Below are 19,784 nucleotides of genomic sequence, written 5' to 3'. Positions count from 1 at the left end.
AGAAGATGTCATTGGCTTCCTCAGATAGCGATGATGAACCCTCTTCTTTAGAGCGTTCTGTAATACTTTCTAGCTGAGGGGTTCCCAACCTAGGATGTGTGGACCCTTGGTTAATGGTAGGGGTCCACGGGATAAGAAAGGCTGGAAACCCCTGCTCTAGATGAACAAAGTACTTGTGGCAGGAGCTGGTCAAGTTAAATATCACATTGAGTGTGAAAATCTATTGGACTAGATGCATTTGTCTGCTTGTAACTAAGTGAGATGGTCCATAGACCTAACTTCTGTAATGACTCTCCAGAAAATCAATTTGACTTTGGAGATACACTAATGCATAAGTAGGCAGACAGTAGTGTAGGGAACAAGTAAAATTGAACTTCATTGTTGAAGCTTTAACCTAGCAGTCCTTGTTTTGTAAAGACTTTCTGTCGTGAGTGACCAGTGGTATTTTTAGAATTTAGTCCTTCTGGTGTGACATGACCTTACATTTAACCTCATAGAGTCAGATTTATTACCACTGGAGTATGTCATGAAATTTGTTTGCAGCAGTAGTACTTCCCAGACATAATAAAAGACTATTACAATAAGGTTAATTAATTAAATAAGTAGCTCAAAAAAGCAAAATAAAATAATGAAATAATTTTCTCTGGTTCAAAGTCCAATCAGAAATCTGATGGCAGAGGGGAAGAAGTTGTGTCTGAGTGTGCCTTCAGGTTCCTATACCTCCTTCCTGTTGGTAAAAATAAGAGGGCATGTCCTAAGTGATGGGGTCCTTAATGGTAGATGCTTAATTATTGAGGCTATGCCTCTTGAAGGTATCCTTGATGCGGGAAGAGCTCATGCCCATGATGCAGCTGGCAGAGATTACAACTTTCTGCAGCTTTTTCCAGTCCTGTGCAGTATCCCACATATATTCATTTAGCCAACTTGCAACTTAACAAATAAAAGATCGTATGGGTTCAGATAGGTCAATTAAGAAATGCAAAAATACCTGTATGCCAAGAGCTATGGTAATTACCATCCTGATGAGTTATTATTTATTTAGTCAAACCTATTGAGTTTTATTAGTAATGGCTCTTCTGTTTAATTCAGTCTGGTCACAAATTCCATTCTGAACATGGATTTAAAATAATTATTAGAGCATTTCACTACCAGGTGTATATTTTTGGTGAAACCTTTTTTCTAAGTAAATAATTCAGAATTGCTCTCATAATATTTTTAAATTTTATTACAGATCTGCTGGTGAAAAGGCCCTTTCAGCCCTTCGAGCCATACCGCCCAGCAACTCCCATTAACCCCAATTTAACCCTAACCTAATCACAGGACAATTTGCAATGACCACTTAACCTACCTGGTAGGTCTTTGGGCCATGGGAGAGAACTGGAGTACCCAGAGAAAACTCATGCATTCCACGGGAGGATGTGCAGAGACTCCTCATAAGAGGATGCCAGGATTGAACTCCAACCTCCCAATGTCTCAAGCTGTTACTTTACTGTGTTTTATTAATAGTGCTCTGACATGTTTTATTTTCTGAAAGAAAGTTTGTACATTCTCCCTGTGACTGTGTGAGATTCCTCCGGGTGCTCTGGATTCCTCCCACAATCCAAAGATGTACTGGTTAGTAGGTTAATTGATCACTGTAAATTTTCCTGTGATTAAGCTAGGGTTAAATAGGTAGGTTGCTGAGCAGTGTGGCTCGTTTGGCCGGAAGGATCTGTTCCACGCTGTATCTCTATATAAAATAAATCAAAATTGCACCTTAGTGTTATGAGGAATTGCTGCAAGATCAAGAATTATGTGACTACAGTAAAGTCAAATATTCTGTGAAGATGAGTCCTCAACTTGTACTATAATCTTAAACTAAAGAACATGCTGTTAATCATCGTCCTCCACCCTGCCTGTTTTATATTGTAAGGGGAATGAGGCAATTTATTTGTTCCTTTTTGTGATTGATTTTTCTGTTCATCAAAAAATGAAGTCACAGGATTTTATCACGGAATCCAATAACACATCCAGTCAAATATGACGCAGGTGAAATGGAATTAAGATCTTCATATTAATAATCAGAATTAAGTGATGAAAGTAACTTTATGAAGATCCTTTAAATCAGTGAAAGTAAAATTGTTAACCTGACTTCCTGACACTGAACTTTTAAAATATATATCAAGTGAAGGATCATGTCATCAGTTAAGTGTCTTTCCCTGTCTAATAAATTGTTATTGGGTATTAGAATTCATGCAGAAATAATTCCATTAGGATAATCCATAAGGGTGAAATTTTGGTAGCAGTGCATTTTTTTAAAGCAAAGCTTTTACTAAGTAATATTTTATTAAAGTAACTATTTCACTGTAGCGCTTGATTTTGCCATCTCAAACCTTAGAGTAACTGGAGTACTGTCTGATTTTTACAAAACAAGGATAATTGGCTTGTCCCTGGTCCAGTAGACATTTCAAAATTTCTTAAATGGGTGAATAAATTTTAATGGGAAATTAAGATTTACAGCAAGTTTTAATCTGATCCCATATACCTCATCATGCTGAATATTCTTTTTCCATTAAGGTTAATGTACATGAAGAAGGTGGAATAATGGAAGATAATCAAGATAATGACTATACACACAAGTATTACAGATCAGTCAAATAAATTTGAAGCTGAAATGAGAGCGAAGAATGGTCAGATAGAAGAGCATGCATGGTGTAAGGCATTAAGTGGTTTGGAAGGTGAAGAATTCTCGGTGTAAGAAAACTGAAAAATGAAGAATGAAGAAAAGAAAAAGTAAAAACGAGTGAAGTAAATTTAAAAGAAGGTGTCTGGAGGAAAGATACCTAGGCCAAGTAATGTATATAGTCTATTTGTGTCTGTATGCTTCAGTTCTAGTATAAATTGCATGCTAAACTTTATAATCAGACCGATTAATACAAAAAAATTGGACAAATGATATCAGGGACTATTTAATATTCTGGCTAGGTTAATGGGGTTTTCTATATTAGGGAAATGGTTGAGGTGAAATTAAGTGCTACATTTTGCCTGGTTAGGATGTTATTGCAGTCTCAGCTCACTACTTGCTTGGTAATAAAATGTCCTGATGTACTAGGATGGGAGGTCGATATCGAGATCACGGAGTAGGACACCAGCTAAACTGAACAAGTCGAAAAGCCGATCTGCTTCCCGTTCATTGTCAAGGGCGTCACGATCTCGATCACGCTCCAAGTCACGGTGAGTAGAAATATTACAGGATAGCTAATGTGTGCTTATGCTTTTTACAGTTACAATTCTGTAGAGTTTGCAGTCTTATGGTATGTGCAAGTTCTTTAATTCCTTTTACCCTTGTTCCATTTCCTTTTGGGGGCCATGCTAGTGTAGCGGTTATCATGACGCTATTACAGTTCAGGACATTCGGAGATCGGAATTTAATTCAGGCACTGTCTGTAAGGAGTTTGTACATTCTACCCATGGCTGTGTTGTGTTCATCCCACAGTCCAAAGGTATACTGCTTACTAAGTTTATTGGTCATTGTAAATTGTCCTGTAATAAGGCTAGTGTTAAATAGGGGGTGGGTTGCTGGGCAGTACAGCCTGTTGGATTGGTAGGGTCTGTTCTGTGCTGTATCTCTAAATAAATAGGTGTCCATTTGTAATATTAAAACCATTCATTTTTAACTATATATTTATTTGAATTTCTAAAAGATCTTTGATGTGCTGCATACTGCATTATGATTTGAGAAGGCAAGTTAGTAACTAAATTGTAGAGAACTACAGTACAGAAACGGGTCCTTTAGCCCATCTAGTCCATACTGAACTATTAACCTGCTTTGTCCCATTGCCCTAGGCCATTGCTGTCTGTACCCCTCCCATCCATGGACTCATCTAAGTTTCCTCTTAAATATTGAAATCACCACTTCTGTTGAAATGAATATCAAAATGAGGGTAAAACAAAGTAGGAAGCGATTTGACATTTACTCAAACTGCCAGAATATGTGATGTGACAAGTGTTCTTGCTGTTTAAGTGAATTACTTGACCTTGGAAATTGGAAATGAAATTTCAAAGGTTTTTTCAGACAACACTTGTTTAGTTACTTGCTGAATCAATGTGTAGATAAATGTAGATTGCACATCTTATAGGAAGCAGCAGACTCCTTGAAATCTGCTTCTAGAGTAGAGGAATCTGATGTACAGAAACATCATTTGCAAAGTACCAAAGTTGATGGTTTTTCAAAACAAAAAAAAATGCAGGTTCAGAGGACTGGATCAGTTTCCAGAAGAACACAATTGAAAGACAAGACAGTTGGATTAAAAACTTAGAACCTTGGTTAATACAAACAATTTAGATTTTCATATTTTAAAAAGGGTACGGGCACCCAGGAAAATAATGCAAAAAGATGTATAGTTGGGACCTTTACTCAAGATTTAGAAGATCGAGGGCTCAAGAATACAAGACATCCATGTAGTAGAAGTAGGTTATTTGCTTTGTAAAATAATCTTATGGAGGAGGGAAAATTATGACAGTGTAGCGGTGTGCTACACGCAGCGCTGAAATAACGACACGGAGTTGGTGAGCTGCAGTTGCAAAAGAGATTTATTCAAACTTCACGGCCTCACTTTAAAGCCTTCCTGATCCCGCCCTCCTCGGACGGGAATACTGTAGGGGGCACGTATTCACAGTCCCGTCCTGCGCTTGGGCTTTTCCCCTTGCTGGTGAAGCAGGCTTGGTGCCCTCTTTGGGACCGGCCTCAATGCCGGTGCGCGCCACTTTGTGAGCCAGTTCGAGTGCGCTGGGAAGTGGGTCGCCACATAACCACCCCCCCCCCCCCCCCCCAGAACCAGCGATACACCCCCCAATGTCCTCAGTCTGGGTCGGACTCTATTTGGGAGGTCTGCCTCTGCGCCACGGTGCCTGAATCTCGACCGGCTGCGCCAAGTCCACATGGGCCGATTTGAGTCGGTCCACTGTGAAAACTTCCTCTTTCCCCCCAATGTCCAGCACAAATGTGGGCCAGTTGTTTCTGATCTCCGTAAATGGCCCCTCGTAGGGCCGCTGTAGCGGTGCCCGATGTCCGCCCCGTCGTAAAAAAAACGAACTTACAGTTTTGCAGGTCTTTGGGTATGCAGGTCGGGTTCTGCCCATGCTGTGAAATGGGTATGGGGGCCAAGTTAATTCTCATATAACTGCTTGTAGATAGAATAACTATTCCTTTTTTTTTTAAAAAAACAGCTCTGTATAATTGCCTATGACTTAGGAAATCAGATAGAATAACTTTTAATATGTGAATTGAAACAGTCCATGTGATCTACTGAATAGTCCACAGCAACATTTATGCTCTACTAAAGCTTTTATCCACCTAACTCCATCAGTACATCCTTCTATTTCCTCCTCCATGCTTAGTTAGCTTCTCTTTTAAAATGCAACTTACTGAAAGAGGTAGCTAAAGAGATTGTGGAGGCATTAGTAGTGATCTTTCAAGAATCACTAGATTCTGGAATGGTTCTGGAAGACTGCAAAATTACAAATGTCACTCTCCTCTTGAAGGGAGAGAGGCAGAAGAAAGGAAACAATAAGCCAGTTAGTCTGATCTCAGTGGCTGGGAAGATGCTGAAGTCAGTTATCAAGAATTAGTTCTCTGGGTGCTTGGAGGCACATGATAAAATATTCTGTAGTCGGCATGGTTTCCTTGTGTAGGAAATCATTAGTCTCGATAGACCATGGATTTGCGCCTTGGAAAGTTTCCAGGGCGCAAGCCTGGGCAAGGCTTATGGAAGACTGGCAGTTGCCCAAGCTGCAAGTCTCCCCTCTCCACACCACCCCTGTTGTCCAAGAGAAGGGCATTAGGACCCATACAGCTTGGCACCGGTGTTGTTGCAGAGCGATGTGTGTTTAAGTGCCTTGCTCAAGGACACACGCAGCCTTAGCCAAGGCATGAGTTAGCGACCTCCAGATCACTAGACGAACGCTTAACCACTTGGCCACACGCCAACACGATTTCCTTAAGGGAAATCTTGCCTGACAAATCTGTTAGAATTCTTGAAGAAATAAGCAGGTTGATGTGGTGTACTTGGATTTTCAGAAGGCCTTTGACAAGGTGCCACACGAGGCTGCTACAAGCCCATGGTATTACAGGAAAGATTCTAGCATGGGTAATGCATTGGCTGATTGTCAGGAGGCAAAGAGTGGGAATAAAGATGGCCTTTTCTGGTTGACTGCCAGTGACTAGTGTTCCTCAGGGGTCTGTGTTCGGACCAATTTGTTTTACTTTGTATGTCAATGATTTGGATGATGGAATTGATAGCTTTGTTGCAAAGGTTGCAGATGTGATAGGAGGATGGGTGGAGGAACAGGTAGTTTTGAGGAAAGGGGCTACAGAAGGACTTGGACAGATTAGGAGAATGGGTAAAGAAGTGACAGATGGAAAACAGTGTCGGGAAGTGTCTGGTCATGCACTTTAGTAGAAGAAATGAAAGGGCTGACTTTTTTTTTAATGGAGAGAAAATACAAAAATCAGAGGTGCAAAGGGATTTGGGAGTCCTTGTGCAAGATTCCCTAATGGTTAATTTGCAGGTTCAGTCTGTGATGAGGAAGGCAAATGCGATGTTAGCATTCATTGCAAGATAACTTGTATGTAAAAGCAAGGATGTAATGTTGAGACCTTATAAAGCGATGCTGAGGCCTCACTTGGAGTATTGTGAGCAGGTTTGGGCCCATTAGTTTAGAAAGGATGTGCTGAAACTGGGCAGGTTCAAAGGAGGTTCCCAAAAATGATTCCATGATCAAATGGCCTGTCCTATGAAGAGCATTTGATGGCACTGGGCCTGTATTCACTGGAATTCAGAAGAATGAGGGGTGACCTCATTGAAACCTATCAAGTGGTGAAAGGCCTTGATAGCGTGAATGTGGAGAAGTTTCCTATGGTGGCAGTGTCTAAGACCAGAGGAGACAGCCTCAAAATAGAGGGATGTCCTTTTAGAATGGAGATAAGGAATTTTTTAGCCAGAGGGTGGTGAATCTGAAATCCTCTGCCATAGTCGGCTGTGGAAACCAAGACTGTATGTATACTTAAGGCAGAGATTGATAGATTGTTGATTGGTCAGGGCATGAAGGGATACAGGGCGAAGGCAGGAGATTGGGGCTGAGAGGAAAATTGGATCAGCCATGATGAAATGGCAGAAAAGACTCGATGGGCCAAATGGCCTAATTCTGCTCTTATATCTTGTGATCTTATGGTCTTGTAGTCTACCTTGTCTCCTGATGGTGAGGAATTCTATTTCTTATTAAACTTATCCATGATTGTGCAGTTTATGTATGTTTATTCAGTCAGTTATTCTTGAGATTTCAATGCAGTTTACTTTTTCTCTTTAAAGCTTACGCTGAACGTGCAAATGTTTTAATTTGAATATTACTCCATCAAACTTCTCAATAAAATCATTTTTCCAAACCTTTCAGAATTTCAATGTCCTTCTGCATTTAAGTTACCAATGAAGGACTCATCATTATTGTTATGTGCCGTGTCGTATTACGTGGGTGAGCATTGTCTTCCATGGCCGTGATTGTTCTTGTCATTTCATTGCCTTCTGGACAGTGTCTTTACAAGACGGGTGACCCCCAGCCATTATCAATACTCTTCAGAGATTGTTTGCCTGGTGTCAGTGGTCACATAACCAGGACTTGTGAACTGCACCGGCTGCTCATACGACCGTCCAACACCTGCTCCGATGACTTCATGTGACACTGATTTGGGGGGTGGGGGAGAGCTAAGTAGGTGCTACACCTTGCCCAAGGGTGACCTGCAGGCTAGAGGAAGGAAGGAGCACCTTTCAAATCCTCCACCCTGCCCATAATGGAGGTCTATTGAAACATAATCTCAGTAGTGACAAGTGAAAATGTAGTTTTGATGTGTAGAGCTTTTTGAAATCACAGTCAGGAATATTTGTCTTCTCTAATTGAATTGTTCATCAGTTACATTTCTGTCTCTGAAGGTCACGTTCCCGTCGTCATCGCCGTCGCTCAAAGTATTATTCACGATCGAGATCTCACACTAGGTCGTATAGGAGAAGATCCAGGAGCCGATCTTACTCACCTGTCTACAGGCGTAGAAGAAGCAGCAGCCATTCTCCCATATCCAGCAGGCGACGTCACATTGGAAGCAGGGTCAGTATCATTTGTCTTTTTATGATGGTGTGCCTTTTTTTTTATAAAGCAATATGCCAAGAAATTTGTTCTTTGATCTTATGGTCTTCTGTTGCTAATATTCTTTCAAACTGTGCAGAATATTTTAAATTCTGTGCCAACTGATCTTAATGATGTAATTTGAGTCTATTGAGCAAAGAAAGTAGAGTTCATAAGATTACATTCAAAATTGTATTGAACTAACTAAAATTTGTAAGAAGAGGAGATGTGGTATCCCTTATCCAAATCTAACCGCCTTATACCTCCTCTTTCCTCTAAACAAAAGGAACTTGGCACTTCATTGTCATGGTCCGATGACAGACTACAGTCAGTGAAAGGGTAGCAGGAAGCAACATGTCTCAACAACTTGAGCATCTTTCATCAATTATAGTGGCCAAACTGATGTAGGTGATCTACAGTAGCATGGTTGGGTACATGTTCCAGACTCTCTGGATTTCTGTTTTAGCCTCCTTGAGGTTAAACTGGTCACACACTACACATCATTTCCTAGCTACTATGAGTAGAATAGCTTTTCTTTTAGAGTCTGCTAGTTTAACATCTCCCTACCAACTTAGCTGAGATTTGTCAATGCTGCTTGTCACCTTATTTTTTTTAATTGATTTTTTAATGCATTTTCTACAACACTACAAACAAAAAAAACCCAAAAACAAAATAGGAAATTAGTACAGTGCAAGATAAACATACGATAGTAATATAATACAAAATAAAATAATTGAAAAAGCACCCAAGTTGAAGTTGTGTAAAGTTAGTGTCCACCCCCAACCCCACAAAAAAAACTCCAGACCAACCAAAGCAAAATGTAGAAAATATAAATCAGAACATTGAAACCCCCAAAACTAAATACAATTGAAAACAGAAGATAATAATGCCTACTACCAAAAAAAGCTGAAAACAAGGGACTGAAAAAAAAACTTAATTAAAAGGAAAGTTATGAAAATACTCAATAAAAGGTCCCCAGACCTTATGAAACTTTATATCCGAATTAAGAATTAAATAATGAATTTTTTCAAGGTCTAAACAGGACATGATATCGTTAAGCCATTGAGCATGCGTGGGTGGGGCGACATCTCTCCATCTAAGAAGAATTAGACGTCTAGCCAGGAGAGAAGCAAAAGATAATATTCGACATTTAGTCGAACTCAAGTGTATATCTGTCTCACCCAAGAAACCAAACAGAGCAATTAAGGGGTTAGGTTCTAAGTGGCGATTCAGAATACAGGATAAGGTTATAAAAACATCTCTCCAAAATTTCTCTAGACTAGGACAGGTCCAATACATATGAATAAGAGAAGCCTCGCCACTTTTGCATTTATCACAAAGAGGACTAATATTAGGGTAAAATCGAGATAGTTTAGATTTGGACATATGGGCCCTATGAACAATCTTAAACTGTAAAAGACAGTGGCGAGCACAAAGAGAAGTTGAATTAACCGATTTGAGAATCGAGTCCCAAACCTCATCAGATAAAGGGATATTTAAGTCATGCTCCCAAGCCATTCTAATTTTATCCACAGGGGCACGTCGTAAGGATACTAATTTATTACGAATAAAAGATATTAAGCCTTTACCCAATGGATTAATAGAAAGAAGTAAGTCCATAGCATTTTTCTCGGGCATTTCAGGGAAGTTGGGAAATAAAGGATTGATAAAATGTCTAATTTGGAGATATCTAAAGAAATGGGCATTAGGTATCTCTTGGGTATCTCTTCCACTGATAGGACAAAATAATAGAATCTAAGGAATCAAAAAAGGTTTTAGAAATGAAAATTGGAATAGATTGAAATAAATATAAAAATTTAGGGAGAACATACATTTTAATAACATTAATACGTCCTACCAAGGACATAGATAGAGGTGACCATTGTGACAAACTCTGTTTTGTAAAATACAAAAGATTGGCAAAATTTTCACGAAAAAGATCTTTAAACTTCCTTGTAACTGTAATACCAAGGTAGGTAAATTGATTATCAACTACTTTAAAGGGGAGGTTGTGGAATGCTAATACTCGTGCTTCTTTATTAATTGGGAAAAGTTCACTCTTATGTAAATTAAGTTTATAGCCAGAAAACTGGCTAAATTGATCAAGAAGTGAAAACATTGGAGGTAAGGATGTGGATGGATTTGAAAGAAAAAGTAATAGATCATCAGCATAAAGAGAAACTTTATGCTCAACACCCCCCCTCCCCTCCAGATCCCCGTCAATTCAGGACAGCTTCGAAATGCAATCGCCAGAGGCTCTACAGCCAAATCAAAAAGAAAGGGACTTAAGGGGCATCCTTGACGGGTGCCACGTTTAAGGTTAAATAACTGGGATTGTTGAGAATTGGTCAAAACAGAGGCGGTAGGACATAAATATAGTAATTTGATCCAAGAGATAAAACTTGGACCGAGGTCAAATTTTTCTAAAACCGCAAAGAGGTAGTTCTACTCTATACGATCAAATGCTTTCTCCACATCGAGAGAGATAATGCATTCAGGAGTCCCAGTTGAAGGTGAATATAAAATATTGAATAAATGCCGTATATTAAAAAAAGACGATTTTTAATAAAAACCAGTTTGATCATCAGAAATAATAGAGGGTATAACAGTTTCTAATCTATGAGCCAAAACTTTGGCCAAAATTTTAACATCAACATTAAGCAAAGAAATCGGCCTGTACGAGGAACACTCTGTTGGATCTTTGCCCTTTTTTAATAAAAGAATAATACATGCCTCATTAAATGCGGGTGGCAATTTACCATAGTTAAACGAGTCAGATAGTACTGAGAGTAACTGAGGTGAAAGAAGTGAAGAGAATGATTTATAAAATTCTACGGGGAGCCCATCAGGTCCAGGAGATTTGCCTGAAGACAGTGCAGAGATTGCAAAAGATATTTCTTCTAATGATATAGGCTCATTAAGTTTTGCTTTAGAATCAGATGAAAGCGAAGGGATATTCAAGCTATTTAAAAAAAGATCAGCAGAAATATTCTCATTCAGAGGAATAAAGCCAAGAATAAAAATTTTTAAATACATCATTAATTTCTGAGTGATTCGATGTAATATCCCCGTTCTCCTTCAGGATCTTTGTAATATGTTGTCAGTTGAACGTCTCAACTGATTAACTAGAAATTTACCAGATTTATCACCGTGAATATAAAAGCGACTCTTACTTTCAAGAAGTTGAGGTTCAACTGGTTGAGTAGAGAGAAGGTCAAATTTAGTTTGAAGTTCTACACGCTTCTTATATAATTCGGGGTTTTTAGTCTGAGCATATAATTGATCTAATTCTTTAATCTGATTAATTAAGTCTAATCGCTCTATACGGGACTTTCTGTTAAGATTCGCTGTATATGAAATTATTTGACCCCTCAAATATGCTTTCATAGCATCCCAGACAATCTGGGATGAAATTTCAAATGACGTATTAGTGTTTAAAAAAAAAAAAAGTTATCTGATCCTTGATAAATTTAAAAAAATCATCATCCAATAATAAAGTCGGGTTAAAACGCCAATGTTTATTCCTCTGAGGGAGACCAGGAAAATTTAGAGACAAAGTAGCTGAGGCATGATCAGAGATCAGTATACTCTGATAGTCACAAGAATGGACAAATGAAATAAGTTGATTATCAATTAAAAAATAGTCAATTTTAGTAAAGGTATGTTGAACATGTGAAAAAAAGGAATAATCTCTCTCAGTAGGATGAAGGAAACGCCATATATCAGAGATACCATAGTTAGAAAGAAAAGAGTGAATAGCTAAAGCAGATTTAGTAGGTGATCTAGTAACGGGACGATTGATCCAAATTTGGGTTTAACCAGCAGTTAAAGTCACCACCCAATATAAGAGAATATAAATTCAGATCTGGTAATGAGGAAAAAAACATTCAAAAAAGTTAACATCGTCAAAGTTGGGAGCATACAGGTTAGCTAATACAACTTTAGTGTTATATAATTTACCAGAAACAATAATAAAACGGCCATTTGTATCAGATATCTTACTATGGAGCTCATAAGGAATATTTGAGTTAATAAGAATGGAAACCCCCCTAGCTTTGGCCGGGAAGGATGATTGAAAATGCTGACCCACCCACTTTGACATAAGCCGAGAATTATCAAAACTACGAATATGAGTTTCTTGAAGGAAAGCAATGTCAGCTTTAAGTTGCTTAATATGGGAGAAGACTTTCCTCCTTTTAACAGGATGATTCAATCCCTTTACAGTCCAGCTCACAAATTTCAATGTATTAACCATTATCAATTGTTAATACGTAAAAGGTAGTAGGCATATATAAAATCAAACATTGCAATAGCAGTCTGGGAGCAAAAATATAAACATAAATCAATAAGATCAGGACACAAACATGTCCTGAATAACAAGGAAAACCAGAAAAAACAATAAATAGTGTTGGGACTGGAGAACCCACCCCATCCTCGCAACCCAAAATTAGATGGCTACCCAAAAAAGCAGCTAGCTCTACAAAAAAATGATACCCCAAAAACAACTTACAGTTCCGTAACATTAACATAAGCTCCGTGTAAATAATATAGCAAATACTAACTAATTTATGCACTAGAAAGCAAAATTACAAATAGGAACAACTTCATCAGAAAAAAAATATAAAACTTAATACAAAAAAAATCAAGAGCTAACCTACCCGCGAGAAACTCTGAAAAATTGAAAAAGAAAGATAAAGGGGGGGAAAGAGGGAAATTTTATATTTAAAGAGAGTACATATCAGCAGTTTTTTAAAAAAGGCAAGTCTTATACTGTAAATCGACAGGGAGACCTTCAATAAGAAACTCCAAGCCTCCGAAACAAATTAAGACCAATTGTAGTTCTCTATAGTTAGTTATTCAAAAGTAGAGTAAATTACACAAGTAAAATCTAAGTCCACAGGGAAACATTAAATTTAAATCATCTATTTAAGAAAATCGCACCAAATCCAGGGAGAGACTAACTAGAACCCTTAGAATCTCAGTAGTTAATGTCCAAGTTATTCAAGTAGAGTCTGAGTTCGCAAAAAAGACTTTAATTCAAGAAATACTTATCAGCCATTTTAGAAAATCAAACCGGGTCCAAAGAAGTCAAGATGGCTGGAAGATTTCCAGCAAACAACTCAGCCTCCTTAACTGATTTAAACCACTTATATTCTCCAGTAGTAAGCGTAATTCGAAGGTTGGCAGGATTACGAAGAGAAGGTTTGAATCCACGATTAAGGAGCACTTTCATAACGCCTTTGAACTCGGCACGCATCTTCAGAACCTGGGGGGCATAATCTTCCACGATACGAATGGTATTATTATTGAAGGTCAGAGTACCTCTTCGGCGTGCCTCCATAATCAAACGATTTTTCACCTGATATCGATGAAAACACAGGATAATTGGCCGTGGTCTAGAACCCAAAACAGCTCGAGGAACATAGACCCTGTGAGCTCTTTCTAGCTCAGGTGGAGTCGGGAGAAGTTCTTTCCCAAAAATCTCACAGAGAAAAGAAGAGAAAAATTCAACGGAAGAGCCCTTTTCGGTGGCCTCCGGCAAACCGAGAATTCACAGATTGCAGCGCCTGCTCCGATTTTTGAGATCCGCCATTTTGGAAGTAAGTTTGCTGTTTTGCTCCGTTAATTTGGAGCAGAGAGTTTCCAGATGCTGAGCGCGGTGTTTTAAATCTTCAGAGGTTAGGTCGATGTGAGATAAATGTTCAGCTTGGTCATCCACTCTGGCATTAATCTGGTCCAATTTTGACTCCAGCTGACTGATAGAGGCTCTAAATTCAGTCTTGATATCAGTTAGAATGTCTTGTCGATTCTGTTCCAGGATAGAGAGAATCTCGGCCGACAGAGACGTGGAAGTTTCTTTTTTCCCGAGTTTAGTACTTTTTGTAGCCATTATAAGATAGACGTATTCGCAGGCAGATAAAAAAAACAATTAAAATAATGAACTAAGATTTAAAAGGGGAGACACATAGTGCGAAGATAAGAAATATAATGGAGCAAAAGTTTGAAGCGACTAAACGATCGCCATCTTACCGGAAGTCTCTCTGCTAGTCACCTTATATGTTTTGATTTGTTATTTCGCATTCAAACCTGATTCCAATATTAGGGACATGATAGGACCTAGTTCCTCTCCATATTAACACACAAAATGCTGGAGGAGCTCAGCAGGTCAGGCAGCATCCATGAAAATAAACAATCGATGTTTTGAGAGTGCTGTCAGCAGATTAGCCAGTAACCTGCTATGTATTTACAATTGTCCAAACCTAGGACACAGTAGTTTAAGGTTCAGAGTTCCGCGACAATCCGCGTTATAAAACTATCTGTCACATTCTCTTATATGCTGCAGCCTTTATTTTGTCAATCAGCCTAACACATGAACCTTTGAAAAACTTAAAGCAACACACACAAAATGCTGGAGGAACTCAACAGGTCAGGCAGCATCTATGGAAATGAATAAACAATTGACATTTCGGGCCAAGACCTTCATCACCTGGAAAGGAAGGGGGCAGATGCCAGAATAGAAGGTTGGGGGGAAGGGAAGGAGGTTAGCTGGAAAGTGATAAGTGAAACCAAGTGGGTGAAAAAGATAAAAGTGATGGACAGTTGAAAGGTATGATGCCAGAGTGGGGAATAGAAGTGGGGGGAGTTTCTCCAAAAGGAGAGATCAATATTCATGCCATCAGGTTGGAGGCTAACCAGACGGAATATAAAGTGTTACTCATCCACCCTGAGTGTGGCCTCATCTTAGCACAAGAGGGAGGCCATGGCCTGACATGTTGGAATGGGAATTGGAATTAAAATAGTTGTAGTTTAAAAGTTTTAAAAACTTGTTGAATGCTATTTTGACACTGCCTTCATTAACCCTTTTTAAAAACTAAAAATCACAATTCGTGAGGCACAACCTTAATTCCATGCTGATTGCCTTTTAATTCATCTGTATCTTTGTAAATTATATTTTTAATCTTGTATTTATGCTTATCCCATTGCTGAAAATGTGTGCAATTTTTTGATCCGAAAGCAAAGTCATCCTTCGTTGCTTGAAAGGCCTTTATCATCTATAGTTCTCCAGTGTATTGGGAGCCATGTGACTTGGAACAGGGTTAGAGTGTTGTGTCGATGGTGGGGTGAAGATTGGATCAGAAATGGTGACCATTAAACTCAATTTTTTTCTTTACTCAAAATCCATAAATACATTTGCAAAAGTTGGCCCCAGTTAAATAAAAATTCTCTACTGATTTGGTGAACTTAACTGGAGGGGTATGTTGGAATAATATGAAGCTTTAACCACGTGATCAACATATACTGACTTTTTTGGTTTGGCCATCTGACTGGCATACAGAACCAAACTGATCTGTGAAATTGTACAGTTGTGGAACCAGTGGGGCTTGTTTATATGATGACTGTGTAAATGACAGGTATAGCTGTCATTTACACATATATCTCCTACCAAGCATCAGTTTTCTGTAATACCCAATGCTGGGAAGAAAATGTATATTTCAATAAATTGTCAGTATTTCCTTTTGGTGCAAAAAAGTGAAATATTATTGAGCTGCTGTTTTGATTTCTTATTTAGACCAACCCAAATCCTAATAATTGTCTGGGAGTGTTTGGCCTGAGCCTGTACACCACTGACCGGGAACTACGTGAAGTGTTTTCTCGATATGGACCTCTCGCAGGGATCAATGTGGTTTATGACCAGCGAACAGGAAGATCAAGAGGATTTGCATTTGTCTACTTTGAGAATGTTGAAGACTCTAAAGAAGTATGTGTTCCAACTTCCAGTATAGCAATAGACTTAATGTTTTCCTCTTCTAACATAGTCCATGTTAAGAAATAAGAGCACCACACACCAGTATGAGAAATATGAAATATATAACTTTAAACTGTCAGTGAAACATCTAATTGTCTTTCTATTGATATCTCTTTATCTTGCTATGAATAGGATAACTCCATATGGTGCTACAGTAGCGTAGCGGTTAGCGCAACGTCTCCCATAGCCTCTCCTTTCCAGGTGTAGTGATCGCCACAGGACCACTGTTTAGCTTGCCATGCAGGAGGTCAGATGCATATAGCCTCTTACACTACTGTGCCTATAGCAACGTCTTCACGTGGCGTTCCTGTTCTTATTCAGTTTGCTATGTCATGGCGCGACTGAGTGTCCAGCGGTATAACTGGGCGGGCAGTCTGGGCTCATCAGCCTTGGCTGGCAACCAGCCAAGGAGAAGGACAACTCCGATTCCAAACCTGGGTAGATGGGACTCATTAGCCTTGCCAGGCAGTCTGTCAAGGAGAAGGGAAACATCAAAACTTAACCTACAGCCTTGCAATCGTCGCAGCTTGCTGTGGGTTGTCCCCCGGTCTAAAGAGTTGAAACATTCCGCGGGCACCGATCCTGACTATAAACCTATGCAGCACAGGCAGGAAGATCTTCCCTCTTGATCTTCAAATGAAGAACCAGCCACCATCATTACAGCTTGGCGGCTCCAGAGTTCAACTCCACCATCTGTAAGGAGTTTGCAAGTTCTCCCTGTTACTGCATAGGTTTCCAGATGCTCCAGTTTCCTCCCATAGTCCAAAGTTTTGTGGGTTAGTAGATTAATTGGTCATTGTAAATTGTCCTGTAATTCGACTGGGGTTAAATAAGGTGGGATTGCTGAGTGACATGGTTCATTGGGCTGGAAGGACCTATTCCAGGTTGTATCTCAGTAAATAGATGTGCCACACAATTTGTTGACCTTGCAAAAATTGGAAGCTAGTAATAAATCTCCCATCCTATTGCACAGCTTTGAGCTCCCCAACTTGTATATTTAATTTAGTGAAAACTTTCTTGTTCTACTTCAAGATTACATTTTCAGCCTTTTTTTTGAGGTCTGCCTGAATGAACGGGCGCTCAAGTTCTGGGAATCGGTTACATCAGAGTAATGGGCAGCCAGACCAAGTATTATCCCACTTTTGCTCACCCTTTCAGGATCCCAGTTGTTGCCTGAGTTGCAGTTCCTGGAATGGAATTCCAGTTCCTGGTCAATGGAATGACTTGACCATTTAGAATGTAGCTTATAATTCCAGCATTGCACTGACTGTGCAAGCAAAGTGAAACCTCAGGAAGATTGTTTAATATTGGGTCTACTGCTGTGAAAGCTGTTAAGTGCAGTATTCCTGTTTACAAATAAGATAAAAAGCAATTTAGTGGGTTTGCAACTGTAATGAAAGCAAGCTGGGTTTACTGTTTTTTTGCAAGATGAGTACCCCAACTGGAAAATAACACAAAACAGGATGTACACCTTTCCCCAAAGAAAGTAATACTCAGAAATGATATACTGACAGGCTAGGATCTCCAGGCTATTAGTACAGGCCTTGCCATATATTGCTTATATGAGTTACCGTACAATGCACAGGTCTGAGTAAGGCATATTGAGTCTAAACCATCTAGTTATGTGGATGTAGTAAATATTTAACCCAAATGTACTGAGTGCTGTTAAAATAAAGTTAGGAAGAACATGCTTAAGTTTGTAAGATCCTAACAGTTCTATGTTAATAGAATTGGCTTAACCTGTGTAATTGTTCGCATAATGTATTCTATGCTCACTTTGATCATCAAAATATGGAGGAGCCATCATGAACTCCCACAGCCCCTGATAATGCTGTAATTTCAGTCTGAGGATGATGTGTGAGCATCCTCCAGGAGGGTGAACCCACAGAAAGCATTTGGCCCAGGTTGGGTACTGGCCAAATACTAAAGACCTGTGCTAATCAACTGGCTGGAGTGTGCACTGAGATCTTTAACCACTCACTTCAGCAGTTTGAGGTACTTCAAGCAGGCTTCAATTAAGCTGGTGCCTAAGAAGAATGTGAGAACCTATATACATGATGCTATCTCATTGGTTCTTCACTCAACCTTGGAATATCTGGACAGCAAAGATGCATACATCAGGGTGCTCTTTATCGACTACAGCTCAGCATTCAATGCCATCATCTTCTCAAAACTAATCAATAAACTTCAAGACCTTGGCATCAATACCTCCTTGTGCAATTAGATCCTGGATTTCCTCACTTGCAGATTGGCAACATCTCCTCAATCTCCATCAGTACAGATACATCACAAGGTTGTGTCCTTAGCCCCCTGCTCTGCTCGCTTTACACTTATGACTGTGTGGCTAAGCGCAGCTTGAATGCCATCTTCAAGTTCTCTGATAACACCACTGTTGGCCAAATCGTAGGTAGTGATGAATCAGAATATAGGAGGGAGATGAGAAAAATTTGGTTGAGTGGTGCCATGGCAACCTCTTACTCAATGTCAGCAAGATCAAGCAGCTGATGATTGACTTCAGGAGGAGGAAACTACAGGCCCATGAGCCAGTCCTCATCGGGGGATCAGGTGTGGAGAGGTTCAGCAACTTTAAATTTCAGAGACCTGTCTTGGGTCCAGCATGCAAGTGCAATTATGTAGAAAATTTGGACTGAAAAGATTGAGCATGTAGATATTAAGAAAGAGTATGTGCAGGAGCTTTTGGAAAGCATCAAGTTGGATAAGTCACTGGGACTGGATGGGATGTACCCCAGTCTACTGTGGGAGGCAAAGGAGGAGATTGCTGAGCCTCTGGAGATGATATTTGCGTCATCAATGTGGATGGGAGAGGTTCCGGAGGATTGGAGGGTTGCAGATGTTGTTCTGTTATTCAAGAAAGGGAGTAGAGATAGCCCAAGAAATTATAGACCAGTGAGTCTTCAGTAAGTTGATGGAGAAGATCCTGAGAGGCAGGATTTATGAACATTTGGACAGGCATAATATGATTAGGACTAGTCAGCATGGCTTTGTGAAAGGTAGGTCATACCTTACAAGCCTGATTGAATTTTTTTTTGAGGATGTGACTAAACACATTGATGGTAGAGCAGTAGATGTAGTGTATATGGATTTCAGCAAGGCATTTGATAAGGTACCCCATGCAAGGCTTATTGAGAAAGTAAGGAGGCATGGGATCCAAGGGGAAATTGCTTTGTGGATCCAGAACTGGCTTGCCCACGGAAGGCAAAAAGCGGTTCATATTCTGCATGGAGATCAGTCACCAGTGGTGTGCCTCAGGGATCTGTTCTGGGACTCCTACTCTTTGTGATTTTTATAAATGACCTGGATGAGGAAGTGGAGGGATGGGTTAGTAAATTTGCTGATGGCACGAAGGTTGGGAGTGTTGTGGATAGTGTGGAGGGCCGTCAGAGGTTACAGTGGGACATTGATAGGATGCAAAACTGGGCTGAGAAGTGGCAGATGGAATTCAACCCAGATAAGTGTGATGTGGTTCATTTTGGTAGGTCAAATATGATGACAGAATATAGTATTAATGGTAAGACTCTTGGCAGTGTGGAGGATCAGAGGGATCTTGGGGTCGGAGTTCATAGGCCACTCAAAGCAGCTGCACAGGTTGACTCTGTGGTTAAGAAGGCATACGGTGTATTGGCCTTCATTAATCGTGGAATTGAATTTAGGAGCCGAGAGGTAACGTTGCAGCTATATAGGACCCTGGTCAGACCCCACTTGGAGTACTGTGCTCAGTTCTGGTCGCCTCACTACAGGAAGAATGTGGAAACCCTAGAAAGGGTGCAGATGAGATGTGCCTGGATTGGGGAGCATGCCTTAT

The 19,784-nt window shown here is 39.7% G+C and overlaps 1 protein-coding gene across 1 annotated transcript in view; it reads left to right on the top strand.

Moving 5' to 3' along the window:
* The window catches only part of LOC140741513 (transformer-2 protein homolog beta-like), a 42,613-nt gene that overhangs the window by 9,761 nt on the left and 13,068 nt on the right, over positions 1–19,784 (top strand). The window contains exons 2-4 of the mRNA XM_073071801.1: positions 3,092–3,213; positions 7,965–8,136; positions 15,725–15,913. Coding sequence (XP_072927902.1) covers positions 3,092–3,213; positions 7,965–8,136; positions 15,725–15,913 — 483 coding nt within the window. The remainder of the gene's footprint in view (positions 1–3,091; positions 3,214–7,964; positions 8,137–15,724; positions 15,914–19,784) is intronic.

This window comes from Hemitrygon akajei, chromosome 18, assembly GCF_048418815.1.
Source record: "Hemitrygon akajei chromosome 18, sHemAka1.3, whole genome shotgun sequence".
NCBI lineage: Eukaryota > Metazoa > Chordata > Chondrichthyes > Myliobatiformes > Dasyatidae > Hemitrygon > Hemitrygon akajei.
Note: the sequence above shows the minus strand (reverse complement) of the source record. Positions and strands in the feature narration are given on the sequence as shown.